The sequence below is a fragment of the Hippocampus guttulatus genome, chromosome 16 (assembly GCF_054856545.1).
Source record: "Hippocampus guttulatus isolate MCC_2025c chromosome 16, RoL_Hgut_1.0, whole genome shotgun sequence".
NCBI lineage: Eukaryota > Metazoa > Chordata > Actinopteri > Syngnathiformes > Syngnathidae > Hippocampus > Hippocampus guttulatus.
This window is the reverse complement of record NC_141276.1, coordinates 2103339-2120169: the sequence shown is the minus strand read 5'-3', so window position 1 is coordinate 2120169 and position 16831 is coordinate 2103339. Positions and strand designations below refer to the sequence as shown.

At 46.7% G+C, this 16831-nt stretch overlaps 3 protein-coding genes across 6 annotated transcripts in view; 1 reads left to right on the top strand and 2 right to left on the bottom strand.

Moving 5' to 3' along the window:
• Positions 1–6543, top strand: part of LOC147192392 (RNA binding protein fox-1 homolog 2-like) — a 31922-nt gene extending 25379 nt beyond the window's left edge. For 3 of the 4 annotated variants that reach the window (XM_086132549.1, XM_086132548.1, XM_086132550.1), the window contains 4 exons: positions 1160–1202; positions 2996–3102; positions 3355–3430; positions 3765–6543. In XM_086132549.1, coding sequence (XP_085988675.1) covers positions 1160–1202; positions 2996–3102; positions 3355–3430; positions 3765–3809 — 271 coding nt within the window. In that variant the 3' untranslated portion in view covers positions 3810–6543. Of the gene's footprint in view, positions 1–1159; positions 1203–1524; positions 1568–2995; positions 3103–3354; positions 3431–3764 lie in introns of those variants that run through there. The other variant, XM_086132551.1, reaches the window with a different exon arrangement.
• Positions 6544–7681: 1138 nt separating this feature from the next.
• Positions 7682–13480, bottom strand: LOC147192391 (G protein-coupled receptor family C group 5 member D). The gene is made up of 5 exons (XM_086132777.1): positions 13328–13480; positions 12943–13248; positions 9799–10958; positions 8840–8895; positions 7682–8680 (listed from the first exon to the last, which is right to left on the bottom strand). The coding sequence occupies exons 2-5, from the start codon at positions 13005–13007 to the stop codon at positions 8591–8593; spliced, it is 1371 nt and encodes a 456-aa protein (XP_085988903.1). The 5' UTR covers positions 13008–13248; positions 13328–13480; the 3' UTR covers positions 7682–8590.
• An 894-nt stretch (positions 13481–14374) lies between these two features.
• On the bottom strand, positions 14375–16292 carry pde6hb (phosphodiesterase 6H, cGMP-specific, cone, gamma, paralog b). Its single transcript, XM_086132779.1, has 3 exons — positions 16135–16292; positions 15316–15464; positions 14375–15113 (listed from the first exon to the last, which is right to left on the bottom strand). The coding sequence occupies exons 2-3, from the start codon at positions 15456–15458 to the stop codon at positions 14996–14998; spliced, it is 261 nt and encodes an 86-aa protein (XP_085988905.1). The 5' UTR covers positions 15459–15464; positions 16135–16292; the 3' UTR covers positions 14375–14995.
• Positions 16293–16831: the final 539 nt, after the last annotated feature.

The window sequence follows — 16831 nt, the reverse complement described above, 5'->3', positions numbered from 1 at the left end:
GCATAATGGGCATGTGACTGCTCAAATATTCCAGTCAAAGCACGACTGTCAATCCTCACGTCCCCCGTGGCTGCTTAAGATAAAATCACACAAACCAGATGAAAATATCCTCTCCATGTTTGCCCGACTGAAGATTTCCTCAGAAAATGCTCTTGAGACGAATTTGTTTTTATTTTTCTTCAACAATACAATGACCGTAAAAACGATAAATAGATCATTTTCTACTTGGTAAACGTCACTTCTGAGTCGTCGAGTCCAATGAGTTGTTCATGCATTGTCGTATTGAACTTTTTGGATGGAGCTCATGAGGACAATTTGTAAGCATCTGAACAAGCTCGCCGTCCGTCGCGCAGCATCGCTTCACCTCAAGCCACCCAAGCGCACATATTTTGATGCTGTTGACCCGTCAATAGTTTTCAGCATGAGTGGCCCCTTTGGGAAGCGGGGAATTTTATGTTGGGCACCTGTATGCGCGATTCGCTGCTCAAATTTTGTGCCCTGTAGGCGAGCATTACGGCAATGTTTTCCCCCCCAACCTTGACTGAGCCATGGCACACGTTTTACATTTGAATAATCCAATGACACAAAACAAAAGTCTCATAAAAAGTATATATGATGAAATATAACTTTCTCACAAAATTACAGACTCAATTTGAAACGCGGCGCAGTGTATTGGAACACAAAGGTGACATGCTTAACAGGTTTATTGTACCTTCTGCCATCTCGTGGCGGAGTCATCAATTGTTACGCCTGCCTTAGATGAAATTGAAGAAGTTCCCTTGGCACTGTTGACCCGGTCTTTTAAACAGCTCGTTCAGGTTGTTGATAGATTTTATTTTTATTTTTTGATGAAATGGAGTTGTATTTCTTCTGCATGCTGCATGGGTGTGAAATAATCTCTCTCTCTCTCTCTCTCTCTCTCTCTCTCTCTCTCTCTCTCTCTCTCTCTCTCTCTCTGCCTCCCTCTCTGTCTCTCTGTCTCCCTCTCTGTCTCTCTGTCTCTTGCTCACCCACCATGGTTTTTGGGACTGTGCACCGTTCTCTTTTTGCACTCCTGGCCCCACCCCACCTCCCGCCTCTCGGGCTTTCTCCACTTGCCTCCTTTCTGTCTCTTTGTGTTCCTCCTCTCTCTCTCTCTGTCTCTCTCTCTCTCTCTCAGCGTGGTGTATCAGGATGGGTTTTACGGCGCCGCAGACTTATACGTAAGTAAACTGACTGGCCAGCAGCACGAGCTCCGTTGCCCTCCTCTCACAGCTTCCTCCTGCTCTTTCCCTCTGGGTGCGATTCGGCATGTTCGTCCCGTCATTCGCAACACAGAGCTGCACACTCGCACTCCAGACTCTTTTGAAAATGCCCGTTTGGATTTCAAATGGTGTAATTTGAGCTCAGGTCAAACTTAACGACAACAACAAAACAAAAGACCACGCCGAGCTGCTCTGTGTGCGGATGAAGCGGCGTTGCGGGTGTACGAACAAAGTGTGCGTGTCTCCAGGTTGACAACGGTTGTTTCTGTTTTCTCTATAGACTAGTGTTTCAGGACTCAGTCCTTAGTCCCAGATTGCCTCAGGTAGGGTCAACTGAACACCAAACCCACCGTGTGCATTGCTTTCCCTTACTCCCTACTCTGACCTTACAGTCATCTTCTGATCTGGTCTGGAACACATTGTCTTTTCGTAGATGTTCTCCTGCTTTAAATTGTGCTTTTTTTTTTTTTTTTAAACTAACTCACTGAATTGTACACTTTGATCGTGGGGTCTTGACTAAAACACTAAATTGTTCTCCCCATTTCAGTAGAGAGCCTGATCTCATCTGGTTGGCTAGATTTTGAGGAATTGACGACCACTCTGATTTCGTTCTGCATACAAAATGTACAAAGCAGTCATGAACAAAACAAACAAAGATGGCTTGAATACAAACTTGGAAGTTTCGGCGTCCTTCCTTTGCAATCGGAGGTTTCCGTTCACGGCGAGGCGCGGTCGCCTGCGGTGAGACGCTCCGAAGTTAAAATGGAGAACAAGGTCTCTTCCTGATGGTTCTTTGAGCATGTGTGCCGCATGCGGACGAGCTGCGTTTCTGCTAACCACCTCCACTCTCGCACTCATCCGCAAGGCCTTGCTTTCTCACGAATAACCCAATCTTCTCCACCCCCGCGCGGCCGTACATCCGAGCCTCTGTTTTGGAGTGGCGTTCTTTTTCCGCTTTGCCGCGCTGTACTCGGCCCAGGGTCGCGCAGGCGTTTGTCGCCTGTTTTATTTCGCCTGCAATCGTAATTTTGGTCGCGCGCGCGGTCGGCGTTCGATGGTTTTCATTGTCAGCGTAGGCTTGTGTAAGTGGTGTTGTCTGCGAGTGTGTGATCCTTTTTCCAAGTCTACCCCTCTCTGTTTCCTTGGCCCTTTCCACTGAAATCACACGAAAGTGATCGATGTTTGAAAACGATGGAATTGATGTGTTTGTATTCATACTCTGCATACAAAGTGTTCATGATGTGCGTCGCATGCCTTTTTGAGCGGAAGGTTTTCTGAACTGTTCCTGAGCCCGTGTGGCGAGATCCTTTCCGCATTGATGCGGTGCCGCCGTGGGGGGCGGGGGGGAGTCCAAGATCACGGCCATTCCGTGTTGGGTTTCAGCCTTGTCGCTAACGAGCAAAGATTTCTCCAGATTCTCTGAAACTTTTTGATGATATAACGTCCCTCAATTGTTTACGATTGTCCATTGGTAAACGTTCTCACCGTATTCCATTTTCATTTCTATTTTACGTCCCGTCACAACTTCATTGGAATTTGTCTTTGTATTTTGTAGTCATTTCCTTGTCTAATATGAAAATTGAGAAACTCACGGCCACTGTGGAATTCTTGAAAACAACGCGTCTCACGGTGACTACTGACCTTCCTTCGCACAGTACCGGACATAACAAAATATCCTGCCTTACGTGTTTTGCACGTCGTAAGCCCAACAGTCCGTCTGGGAGTCAGTTGTGTTGCACGTGTGTCTCCAGGGAGGCTATCCTGCCGCCGCCGCCGCTGCCGCCGCCGCCGCTTACCGCTACACTCAGCCCGCGGCTGTAACCGGAGCAACCGCAGCAGCTGCCGCGTACAGCGACAGGTGAGGACAGACGCCAGCAAACGCGCATCTCGCCGTACCGCAAGGGGCGCTCGGGACCGAGCCTCTTTCGCGCACTCGTGGGACGTTGCGCGAGGTTAAAAATGCCAAAAGAAGTTGAATCACGTTAGAAGGCGATCTGCCTGGAATACTTCCAGGAAGGAACCACAACGTATATATTGACGGCTCACCGTTTGGCCAGAGTTCTTCTACGATTGCCCGTCTGGCAACACTGCGCTGTGTTTGTGCTTCTAGTTACGGCCGAGTTTACACGACGGATCCATACCACGCTTTAGCCCCTGCTGCCGCCGCCTACGGAGTGGGAGCCATGGTGAGCGAACGCATGCAAACACGAGCTGCATTTTTGACGTATGCTGATGCAGTTTTCGATGGCTTGCAAAAATAGAGAAGAGAATTCTCGTGTGAATGTTTTTGCTTGCTGTTGTTGTTGTTGTTGTTGCATGTGCTGTATCTGCTGTTTTGTGGATGATTAAATTATGAAGCTGAACTGGACAAGCTTCCGGGCATTTGGTGTTGGACTTGCCAATACAGAGTTACAAGGCTTATTTAAAAATGCGGTTATCTACTGAATTTCTGTGAGTCCGTAGCAACGGTAATATTTCACCACACCCCGACGATACCGTGGTCTCTCTTGTCTGTTTCAGGCCAGTTTATACAGGGCGGGATACAGTAGGTTTGCTCCCTACTAAAGCCACAAATTACACCCGAGGAATTTCTTGTCTCTCCAGAAGCCTTTTTTTAAGCTCTTTCTTTGGCAGACGCACCCTTCCCACCCCCCATCTTTTTTTTCTATTGGCAAGAGAGATGGTTGCCACATCATCACTTTTTCTTTCCCCGTCTGTCTGACAAGGATCTAACGAAAAAGCTCTTGGCACAATTTCTGAACGCTAACGTTTTTAGAAACACTATTGGATCCGTTGGAAAGAAACTGCTCCTGCTTGATCCTCCGCACGACACACTACAGCGTTTTCTCCAACTCCTCATTAGAACCCACTCTCAAGTCTCTGCGCACCCAATCCCACGGTGTCCTTCGGTGATTGAGCTGCCACAAGAGCAGCATCGCTCGTAAAAGCGACACAAAAAAAAAAAAAAACATCTTGAAGACAAGCGACGTCCCTCTGCCTTGGCACTGTGGCGCATTCGTCAAGCGCAACCAACGCGACTGACAGGAATTGCTCCTATCCCCCCCCCAAAAAACCACCGCCCAAATCATCAACTTAAAATGCTCAATTTTTGGTGCAATCCCCAAAACGTTTCCATTTCACCCCAGGGGCTACAATGATATGTAATGTCCAAAAAAAAAAAAAGGTTTTAAAAAGTTTTTTTTCCTCCTGCGTTACCTCAACATTTTATCTCATGTGAGTTTTGCTGCCATTCTTATTTAACATGCCTTTATTTCGGGTCACCACATCATTTCGTTGAGTAAATCTGCCAGCTGAAATCGTTTTGGTCATCAACTACCAACACTAAGAGGAGGAAGCATGATCCCCCCCCCCCCCCCCCGCCCCCCCCCCAAAAAGGACTCCTTTGATTTCCTCACTGCCGGACCTTGTAGCTCCAGCAGTAATGCGGTGGCTGAACCATCAGATGGATGGAGAGGAACAGACCCCACCACCACCACCTTATGAGATTTAATGGACGAGATGAGGGGAAAACAAACATCTGCATTTTGGCTGATAAACTGAGCCCCCCCATGCTGCTGGTTTCATGCAAGAAGCAATTTCAATGTTTTTATCCGTTTCTGGACACAACGAACAATAATTTTGGCAGTACACATATATATATATATATATTTTCCAGTTAACTCCTATCATCCTGTCTCAGATTTTTGTAGGAGGCCTGGCCAAGTTTGTTCCATGTAATCCACCTCCGTATACTCGCACTACGTTATTGTTATTGTTTGCCTTTTTTGGTTCCAAAGATTTTTTTTTTTTTTGTTGTTGTTGAAAAAAAAAAGCACACTTTAGACTTGATATATTTCTCTTTTTTGTGGTTGTTTCGCCTGTACTTGACTCTGATATATTTCTTAATCTCTGGGTTTAAGATGTATTTTTTCAAGGTCGAAACAGTCCAGTGCTGTCCGCAAGACACATTTCAAAGGTTTGCAGCACCTTTTGGGAACCTGCAATGAATACCAGTCACGGAATTTTATTTTATTTTTTACACATGGTGATAATTGACGTTTTTTTCTTCTCCTCTACATTCAAACTGTTTTGCTGCAAATCCAAAAATGACAGAAGTTGGAGTCATGAGGGACATTTGGCGAGATGATGGGATGTTTGGAATTGCCAATGCGAGAGGCAAAGGGACAGGACTGCGTTTCCACTTTGGAACAATGGAACGTTGTGCGGATGGCAAACATCAGGAATATTGAGGTGAAGATTATTAATCCTATAACTGACAGGACACCTTTTTCTTTTCATTTCGGAGTTGCTCGTGGAGCAGAGAACCCTGTGAGGATGTTTTGTATGATTGTGACACTGAGTGCTGTAGTGAGTATTTTTGGTGCGCTCTTATTATTATTATTTTTTTGTCTTATTATTCCTTGCAAGTATTACCACAAGTGTTGCTATGCATGCTTTCCCCGGGAGAGGACCGATGTCACCCAACTATTTGCTTTGTGCATGAATTCTAGTCGGGAGTGTTGGAGGACGATACGGCGGAGGTGCGCGAGCGATGTGTTTGTTTTATGACGTAGCGAGACGAAGGAACAACTTTGGGATGTTCCCTGATTGAAGGTGAGGGAGGAAAGTCAGAAAAAGTCAAAGTATCCGAGCCCAAAGCTGATTGCGCTCTGCTTTAATAATTTGGCTGATCTCGGCCAAATGCCTCTGAGGTTGTCACGGTAATCAGATATGTTGAAAGTTTAATTTGGGATGTCCACTGCCCCCGCATTCCTCCCCCCTGCGAGTTTCCTTTTGTAATAAGTGATAACAGTGCTGAGGCAGACCAGACCCACTGTGGGACACTTCAAAATGTTGCCCGTCAGTAGGAAGGGGAAAAAAAAAAGAAATATTGATGTTGGGTGCACAAAGCATTCTGTGCTTTTTCTTTGGATGGGATGTAATTTGAACAGCTGAGCGGGGGGCGGGGTGGGTAAAAAAAAAAAAAAGCTTAACAATTTGAATGCTAGAAGCCAACTTTACACACAGCTGGTCTTCAACTCTGACCCCTGAGTCCTTGCACTGTGCTGACATCAAACTCGATGTTGGAACATTGTGATCAGGATGAAGGAAATGCGTGTGAATTGCATGCGGCCTCTTTTCTGTATCACATGCTGTCAAAGGTCGCATTTGACAAAGTGACTTTTCATTTCACTCTGTATTTTCTCACCATGTTTGATTTTGCCATCCTTGTATCTGCCTTATGTTTATTCTCCATTATTATTGAATGTATATAATAAACGGTTTGGTTTTTATACTGCTTTGTGGATATGAGTGATTGCTTCACCTGGATGCGACGAGGACATTTTCCGATAAGTTGCTCGCTCGCGCTGTTTTTGTTTGCGTCGCTTGAATGGTGTTATCCAATCAGGAGAGAGCCCATTTGTCATAATGCAAAAGGGAAATGAGCACACGTTTCCATTCACTGCTGTGCGGTCTTCCGATTCCACCCGTCAGGCGCTTTCTTCGCAGCACATGAGCTCATATGACTCAGATGGCGAGTATTGTGCACCATTAATGCTGCTTCTCGACTTTTGCTCTGCACAAAATCGACTGCGTCTTCCTCCATTTCTCCCTTTTCTAATGTTTGCTAATGGAGAGCCGGTGGGCAATCTGGAAAGCATCTTTAGCTGTAAATGTGCCGCTAATGGCTGCGAATTGGTCGGCTGTGTCGACAAGTCTTGTATGGCTGCTAATTGCACCGATGCGCAAGGGGACAATTGGCCGTTTGATGGGAATTCTCGCCGACTGATTGGAGGGGATGACTGAATGTGTTTGATAGGAGGGGATTTGTGAGGTCATCATTGCCCTTTGCACGTTGCGCTGTCACTATAGCAGGGAGAAATGAAGTAGAGATTGTAATCCGTCTTCCATCCATCCATATTCTACTGCTTATGCCGTTCGGGGTCACCGGTGACCTGATATTTATTCCATCGGATTTAACTGGGCTACAATCCGATTATATCCTGTAGGCTTTACACAAGCAGTGTTTTTGGGGTCGATCAACCAGTTTTAAACATCGATAACCCACCGCCCCAAGTCAAGACAGAATCATTATTCTTACAGTTTAGAAATTTATGTCACGTTTAATTGGTGAAATGCAATATGTGGAATGTATTTTATGATTTTTGTAGCTCTTTTTCGTCTTCTTTTTATGTATTCATTTTTTAAAAATATATTTTGGGGCACCGCTGGAACGTTTTTTTTTTTAATCTCAGCCTTCTGAGACCGTGCCTGTCGTCAACGCTGAGTTTTTCTTGTTTGTTGGTGTGCGAACAACGCCCCCACGTGGTTGAACCGCGGCATTACCACAGTGAGGCATGCTTTTTGTTGGCTGTTTGTGCACCATCGGCACGGTTCGTTCGCGGCATAAGGTTCCACCAAAAAAGAAAGCAGGCTTTACATATCATGAAACCTTTATTGACAACGGTAACGCGTCTTTAAATATACATTTACGCTGCACCCACAGCAGCCAGGAAGTGTGCTATAACTTGGCACGTGACGATGTTAATGAATGAGTAGGGCTTGAGGAATCTAATCTTGTGCTTGCCTGCCCTTCTTTCCCTTTGCTAATGTCTACTGACTGACAGTTCCCACCCGTTCTATCACCTCAGGGCTGCTCTGTATGCCATCTTGTTGAGAATAGATTTGCATTTGCGATGTTGCTTTACAGGTTTGCGTGGAGATGCAACAGCAGCTTGAATCATGACAAGAACCATTTGGAAGACGACAGGATTATGTGCAGTATCATACACGGTATTATTCATATTCTTATTTGGGGTTTTCGAATCTCAGAGGAGAACTCGGCTTTACGCACTGCTGTATTCGGGTTGCATGCGTGACACACAGAACCGACGCGCACTTTAGTACAGAGCTGCATAAAAGGGAGAGCTGAGATGTCCCAACAGTTGCTAACTGGTAGTACACGATATTAATTTAGATTTTTGGTTTAGTTTTTTTTTCTTAGATTTACATAGTCCTTTACAATAAAGTTACACCAATCTGTATAATTGTAATTCATTTTACAAGTTTGTATTATTTATATTTTTCTTTGTGTGAGGACGGGTTGGAGTCACAGGATTCTTAGAGCGGCGTGAGGCGTTTACCAAATTTGGATTCATCGTTACTCCTGAAGTAGACTATCATACCTCCTAAAAACAACCCTAATTATAGTATAGTTTAAGTACATATTTCATTTTTTTCCATCTTTCAGTCACACAGTATTTACAATTAGGCCATACATGAATGTCTTTGGACCAAGTAAAAGAGCATTTGTTTCATGTACTTGTATGTGCAAGAAAGAGATTTTAAAATTGTCCATAATATTCGTCATATGGCTCTCTGTAGTTGGTGCTCTGAGGGCGAGGAATGCTATAATCTTTATTGGGGTCAATTTCCTGCAACACACACACACACACACACACACACACGAAGCATCAGTGCAATTACAGTAACACTTGTTAAACGGTGCTGTCATGAAGCATACAGTGTGACTTAACAAGGTCACAGTGCGCATTTACATGTGAGATGGTGAATCCTGACAGTTTATTACTTACGGTCATAGAGAATCCGGACTCGTAGGGCGATCGCAATGTTGGATCAGATCGCCCGCCTGAAGGGAGAAATGTCACACGTTAGCACATACCCGCCGTGCATTATTCACTCCTGCTGACAACTGAAAACATAGAAATACTGCATTGTACTGCGACATGTTTTATTTTATGTTTTTTTCACGATCGTCTTAATATTGTTTACAGAATATAGTAATATGCAAATGTGTTTATTCCGGAAGGAATTCGTTCATTATATAATAATAATAATAGATTTTATTTATAAGCGCCTTTCAAGACACCCAAGGACACTTTACAATAACAAAAAACACAAAACAATACGGGTTGAGCAGATACACAGAGTACATTTCAGAATGCTGATCACTTCCTAGTTTCTTTAATGGAAAAATCCTTTTGGATTATTTCTTTTGTAATGTGCCTTTTCTAGTGTGCCACCATGAGAGGTGAGCGGTGTTGCCATTTGATGCAAATCGAAGTCCTGCTGCTGCCATTGATGGATTAGCATTAGCTGGCGCTAAACTAGCTTGCCGCATGTCACTCATGCTTTTTTTTTTTTTTTACCCCATTTAATGTGCCTTATATCTGTTTATTTTTTTGATCACATTCGTATCCAAGTTTGTCCAACCCCCTGCCCCATCAACCCCTCCCCCAACCACTATCGCCGAGTAAGTTTTGGCTCAAAGGTGGACGCTGTCCGCACCGATTCCCCCCCCCCCCCTCTACAGGTACTTTTTTTCTACAATGTAGCGCCAGCTAGTAGTGAGGAGGACAGACTGACTTGATGTCTGATTGTTTTGCCTGAAGTATCGATGACGGACATCGGCACCCTTCAAGACTACCCGATACCTTGAAATAAGGTCTGTATCTGCCCTTACCTGGTATCGGTTCTCGCCCATCCGTATTTACGATCAAGACGCTACGTGGAAGCGGCGCAGGCTTCTTACCTCTTCTGTTTTGTGGGTCATTCTCGAAGCTTCCATTCTCTGTTCCCGCTTTGGGACTGTTCAATCCTGGGATATCGGCACTGGGGCTGGTCCAGCCCGCAAAGCTCAGGGGCACCTCCCTGGACTTGGCCTCCCCCCTGCACAGGAAGGCAATTTGCGACAAGCCATGTCCCATCAACAACACCCAGCCGTTGGCGACCAACGCCACGGCGAGCGTCGGGTCGTCCCACTGCGGCCGCCGGCCCGACTTAGGATTCCCTCTGCTGAGCATCGCAATCCACGCCACCCAGATGCCCGCGGAGAGCAACAGCGTGAGGAAGAGGAGCACAGCCTGTTGGCGACTCTGCTGGTGGGTGGCCCCCGCGTAGCTGTAGCTGTACGTGAAGCAGGAGCGACACAGGAAGTGCGTGGACAGTATCAAGCTGACGGCCAGGAGGCACAGGACGTAGATCTGCAGCATGACAAACTCGTCTTGGCTGTACTCGCACGGCTTCTTATCACGCACCAACACCAGGATGAGCCACTCCGTGGAGATAATCACCTGGACGGCGAAAAGCCCCAAAGCCATGGCGGGCTCGCCCCAGCCTCGGGCGGCCGCGTAGCCCAGCAGAGCGAGGCAGTGAGCCAGCAAGCAGGAAAAGGCCAAGGCGAAGAAGACGCCGAACAGGAAGAGCCTGGTGGGGCACGTCTGAGGGCTGAGCTGGATGATGAAGGAGAAGGTGATGGCGAAGATTCCACCCGTGGCCAACAAGAACATGGACATGCAGGCCACCGTGCCTCCGATGTTGCTGCGTTGCTGCCGTAAGAAGACGCAGACCCACAGCGACCAGATAAGGAGGCCGAGCAGGAGGAACATACTGAAGAGGAAGCCCGAGGAGGCCAGGGTCTCCAGGATGATGCCCCACATGGCTCTGCGGTCACACAGGTACCTATAGAGAGGATCGAGTCCCGGGCGGCAACCCGAAACGGCCTCCCTGAAGGTGCCGTTGGAGGAGGAAGCGCTTGCGCTCCCGTTACGGATCGCGCTTGTTGATGTTGACTGAGTTAAACATGTCGAGGGGACGCGCAGGAGGCAGAGGAGTGCGAATGCCAACTTGTGATCCTCACGTAAAACCACTGGACTCATTTTGGACCTTTGGTGTCCTTGGATATTTTCCCTCCTGAAACGAAATACAACCTTTGCGTTAAGGAAAAAAAATCCATGTGTGTAGCGGTGGGGGAGTAGGGACGAGCTGCTTCCACTCTTGTTCGAAGACTTTTGACCACATTTTGGAGTGTGTCTGTGGGAATTGTTATCTGGATGTCGTTGATGTTGAACCTGAGAGAGAGAGCGAGAGCCTGCCTCACTATCTCCTCCGAGTTCATTCCAAAGTTGTCGGCTAGGCTTCTCCCACATTAAAGTCATGGAAGCGCATTGACCTTCCTTTGTGCAACGGGGCGCGGTCACACCGGGAAACAAAAGCTGCTTCAATTGTCCCGAAGGTTTGGTCCTCCCCCGCGCACGCATTTAGTTTTCTCCAAGTACTCTGACTTCCTCCCACATTCTAAAAACACGCACGCTAGGTTCATTAAAGGACTCAAACAACAGCAAACTGTGGTGCGTGAAGTGCGCACGTTGATGCTGCTTCTGCTTCCACTGGAGATGCCTTCTTAGTTGGTTCAATTGTAAACCCGCATAGATGGACTCCGTATCTGTTTTTGAACAGGGACATACGGACGGACTCGCTCCCGAAGAGAGCGGAGGGAATCGCTGTTGCTTCTCCCAGCCGACCTCGGGCGAAAGGCGGAACAGTCCTTGAACTGATCGCCAGTCAGTGACAGGGCACATATCGAAGCAAACGACCCCCCCCCCCCCCACACACACACACACATTCACACCGTCACTGAGCGGGGACCCGCCCCGCGCTGCCCGCACACAAGACGACACCATCAGCGACCTCTTAGAAATGTAAAGAGAAAAGGTTTCTCCTTTTGACTGTTTTGTCAACATGCTCGTACCTCGTCCAAATTGAATCAATGTCTTTATTTTTGAAGAGGCGTGTCTTGGTCTCGTGTTCCACAGACTTGAGTCGGTCGACACGTTGAGAGTGTAGAGGAAAGGTAACGGGCGGAGGGAAGACGTAAAACATGTCGGAACAAGGACGGGAGCTTTGAGCGAGGGCCGCAAAACGAGATTGTTGCCCTTTCGCGTGAACTGCTCAGTATCGGCTCGAGACTTGGCGCAAAATGAGGATTCAGACAGCGGGGGTGAGTCAATTACATTTGTTTTGCGGTGCAGTTTGAAGAGACTGTGAAAGATACTCCCTCCAGATAGTCGAGTACCGGTAAGTTTCACTTCCTGCTGGCTTCTGAGACAGCCTTTGTTTCATTGGCATGTTTAAATACGCTCTTTATTTGCATCAGTGGATTGATATGACACAGGCTGTCCAAACCAATGTGCCCCCACCCCACCCCACCCCCCTCCCCCGGCATTGAACGAAAACTCCATCCATCCATCTTTCACAGTGCTTCATTTGGATCACAAGTGAGTTGAAGCCGAAGCCGGCTGACTTTGGTCGAGTGCCATTTTAGAAAATGCTAAAATGGCCGCCGGTCAATCAGAGGCCAGATGAGGACAAACAACCATTCACGTGGCTCCGGCGGAGTCTTCATTTCACCTCACATCTGTTTTGGAAACATGGGTGCTCCATAACTTCACACTACCACAGAACCAAAACAAAAACCTGAAGGTGACCATTTTCCGTCCCTTGACAATCTTTAATGTGATGTCTTCATAAATGAGCCAGAGGACACAAAGTAGAAAGAAACTATTTTTTGCCTCTAAAATTGCAGTGTTTTGAAGATAAATTTGTGTTATTCTTTTCATCATTTGTATCTTGGAATATAGCGAAAAAGTCCGACAGCACACCCTCCCTCTCACTTTAACTAAACTCAAAGAAAAATGGATAGTGGGTCGCAAATGGCCCCCGGGCCGTAGTTTAGAAAACCGCTGTGCTCATTGAATGCCTTTATGATGCGTTGCTCAAAGCCCAACCGTTTTGAGTTTTGTATCCAGCGCTTGTAATTCGGATCTCTCAACTCGAGGTTACGCGGCAAGAGCCGAACTGGCTTGAGCCGCGATCAATCACAAGAAGCGACGCTTACCGTTCAATCCTTTGTTTGCCGCAATCCTTTCCAGACTTGTTGCAAGGCACGATTTGTTGCTGCATGGATGCCTACTCAGCGTGTAGCCATGTGGACGTCGCTCATTCGGGGCATGTGCCCATCGCACTGGCCGCTCCAAGATAATCGGGGGAGGAAAAAAAAACACCAGAGGTGTGGACGCCGCGGAGCCACTGGGAGCGGAGTGTTCACACCTGGGCAGCACTGCAAGAAACCTGCATCCCTCCTCAATACTTTTCCTTTCTCCCTCCTCCTGTCTCCCGCCGTCTATAGGTGGGGCTCGCACACCTGGAGGAAACGCGCGCGCACAAAGGGAGAGTTCATTCCTGCACGGTTTCCCTGATTGGCCGCAGGATTTGGAATCTACCTGGAGTGAGTGAAATTCCACAAGGCGTGATTCTAATCCGAACCTGCCCGAGAAGCTGGGGATGGGGCGCTGGGGGGATCCGCAACCGTTGCCGTGGTTACACTATCACGAGAGTAACAATAGCTGACGGTTGATGAATTTGGCCTCGGGGTATGTCGTGTCAAAAAATGAGAGCGCCGTTCTCTTACGCAAGACCGTATGTCAGCCTTTAAGTCGTGTCGGGACAAGACGGGATGTCAGCGGGTGTGTTTGCTTCAATCCCAGCTCCTGATTTCAACCAAACCCGTAGCAGCTTAAATCATACACGGAACGCGGGCAGAGTTTGTTTTGCGTAACACTGTAAAAAAAAATCTTTTTGGGGGGTGTTTTAAAATGCTCCAAGCAAAGCGATTTACGACTTTGATGATCCTTGACGGTGTCGCTGCCCTTGCGAAGCGTTCCAACATTGTGTTCATTGATGCGGATGGCAGAGCTTTATTTTGGGAAAGCAAAAAGCAACCATAGCAACCCAAGTGTGGGAAACTTTGGTGACGATGACTCATTCGGACAAAAGCTGTGATGTTGTTTTAATGATTAATTACGGTTAATCGCAGAGACCTCGAAAAGACATGACGCAGACTGAGGCTTTGGGCTTTTTAGGGGGCATTTATCTTTTATGTTTGTTTATTTATTCATATTACAAGGTCGTGATTCAGAGACTACTAAAACGACTAAACTATATTGATTTTATATTAGGTGGAGCTTTTCCATATATGCTTGGATGCGGATGAGTTATTTGTAACTGAAATAGTCATTTCTCGCCTCTCCCTCTTCGTAACTGTTGCAAAGATCATTTGTGTTGAGAAGCGAGGTCAAGGCTCGATCCCCTTCTGAGCCTCCGCTTAGCTCTCGGTACCTCCTATTGGCCAACCCCAAAATCCGGAACTATTTACCTCATCGCCTTCAACGGAAAGCTGCGACGCAGCAGGTTCTCAGACCCCCCACCCCCCTGATAATATGTCGACAATCAATCGATACATGTTTCCAACAACAAAGGGACACGGTGAGTTCTGAAAAGAAAGCCATTTAATGCAACTATTAGGGCGCGTCGGTTCACAATACGTTCGCTGTGTCGTGTGCTTGCAACGCGTTTGTAGTCATGATCGTCTCGGAAGGAAGGAAGGACGAGAGCATCTTAAAGGGGCTGAAAGGGCATTGTCACGTTGACACTCTCCTTGCACCCCGCGATGTTTACCGTGACCTTGTGAAGTCGGACAATGCAGCATAACAAGAAAGGAAATACAAAAGGGTACATTGGGAAATAAGGTACCAAATATTTACACTTAAAATAACCAGCTAGAAGCAAATCAAACTAGTTTCGACCAGTTTTTCTCGCGTCCTTTGGCGTGGGTTGGGGTGGTGGCACTCTATTAATGTAGATGGAGGAGTCGGCAGGAAAGGGGGCGTGAAGTTTTCTCGTCAATCTTTCAAGAATATGATATACTGTAAACAGTATGATATGTATAATAATATCGATATAAAAAAAGAATGTAATTAAGACAACCCTCTACTTAGTAGAGTGAAGCAGGAGGTAGATGACGAGAGGGGCATTAAGGGGACGGGGGAGCCCGGCTGCCTTATCCTGACGAGCCGAGCAGGGGCGGAGAAGAGGACGAGAGGAGAGCGGCTTTAAATGATGCCGTATTTGGCCAAGTCGCTGAGCTCCATGTCGCCGAATGCTTCCCACGGGCACACCACCGTGATGTCCGTGCCAAGACCCTCCATGCCGGGGATGTCGTCGCCGAAGCTGCAAACGAGGGGCACAATCAACATTTTGTTTTCGGGGAGGCCTCGCGTCTATTGCCGTGCGTCTCAAAAAAAACAACAAATCACCGACTGAGATGTTCAAACCATACATCACTTTACAGAGGCTGAGCACAATGTTTCAATGCTAGCATTGTTGTCTTAGTACTAATCTATTATATATATTTGATTTGATTTTTTTTTACCCCTTCTGGCCTGGTTTGGGGGCCTTGCTCTTGAACGTGCGAGTCTGCCTCTGCTTGAATTTGGGTGGGCCCTTCTTGGGTGTAGTGGGGCCGGTGGATCCACCAGGGGCCAGGGCGCTTCCTGCCGGTGGGCTGGCGTTCATTGTTCTCTAAAAACAACAACAACCCAAAAACGTTTTTAAAAAACTCAAAGAACACAACCCGTTTTTGTGGCTTCGCCCTCTCTGCCTGATTCCCTATAAATAATCCTGTTAGCATCTCTGCGCTAATCTACACAGATTATGCAGGCGGCTTTCAACCCCCAGATTAACTGTAATCCCTCTTTGATCCGCTGAGAACTAATTGCCCTTTCCTCGACGACAAGGATGCGGACCGTCCGCTACGTTTCGTACGGCTGCCTGCAAAATGGAGATTGGCGGACCTGATTTGAACTCGTATCGCACATCGTGTCACATAGTCATGCAACACAGCACATGCGGAATTGCTGCCCGAGATCCGCATCAAGATGAAGATGTTGCGATTTAACAACCACCTGTTTCCGCGACTGCTCGATCCTTTACACCTGTCACGACCGATTTCTCTTTTGGCTTGCGAGATGAACTGCTTTTCTTTTTTTTTTTTCTTTTTTTTCATCAAGTCTTTTTCCTGCCCTTGCGTCACATCTTTTCATTCCTCACAAAGTTTAATTGAAAATCATCGGCATACACGCTGTCATATTTGATTCAACCCTGCTACGAATTGAGACATGCCGTAACAATCTAACATTGAGCAGTAAATTCAAAAGCATTGCGATCACGCATCCCGATTGTTAATTCTCACCTGTTGGAGATATCCCAGGGAGGCCGCCGCTGATCTCTCCTTCCTCCTGCTTCCGTCTGTGTCATTTGCCGTCGGCGCCGATCTTTTATACCTTCATCTCTAATCCCTTGAGGCGCCTCTTTCCAGTCACGTGGTCACCAAAGGTCGCCCAAACTCCCGCAGCACTCCCTCAGGCCTTGCTGTGTGAACCAAAGTCACAGGTCAACCTGTAAGGATTTGATCAGGTTTATCCCTCTAAAACCTCAGTACGCCTGTCATGAGATTTGCAGGAAAGAGGAGGAGAAGCTTCTGGTCGCGTTTCGAGTCCATGTGCTGCGCTGAGCTCCCACGTGCTTTTTTTTTTTTTTTTGTGTCTACTAATGTCGACACGAGTGCTTTTGTGACCTTGCACATAAGAAGAAACTCTTTAGTTTACGGTCAAAATACAACAGTCAGCAGCACAAATCGAATGAGATCCAAGTTAGTTTTCTAAATAATTATATCGTTTTGGTTGGACAAGTTCGATTTAACTACAGTGTTGTGAAATTGCAATGTCTGTTATTAATGCAAGAACATGCGAAGTTAGGTCATGTTTTCTGTAAAGACTCGACTTCATTGTTTTGACTGAAAAGTTTTAAAAGTTATTCAAAGGAATGAGTGACACATACTGTAGTATCTGCATCCGTGTCAATAAAGTACTGTAAATAAGAAGAGATGC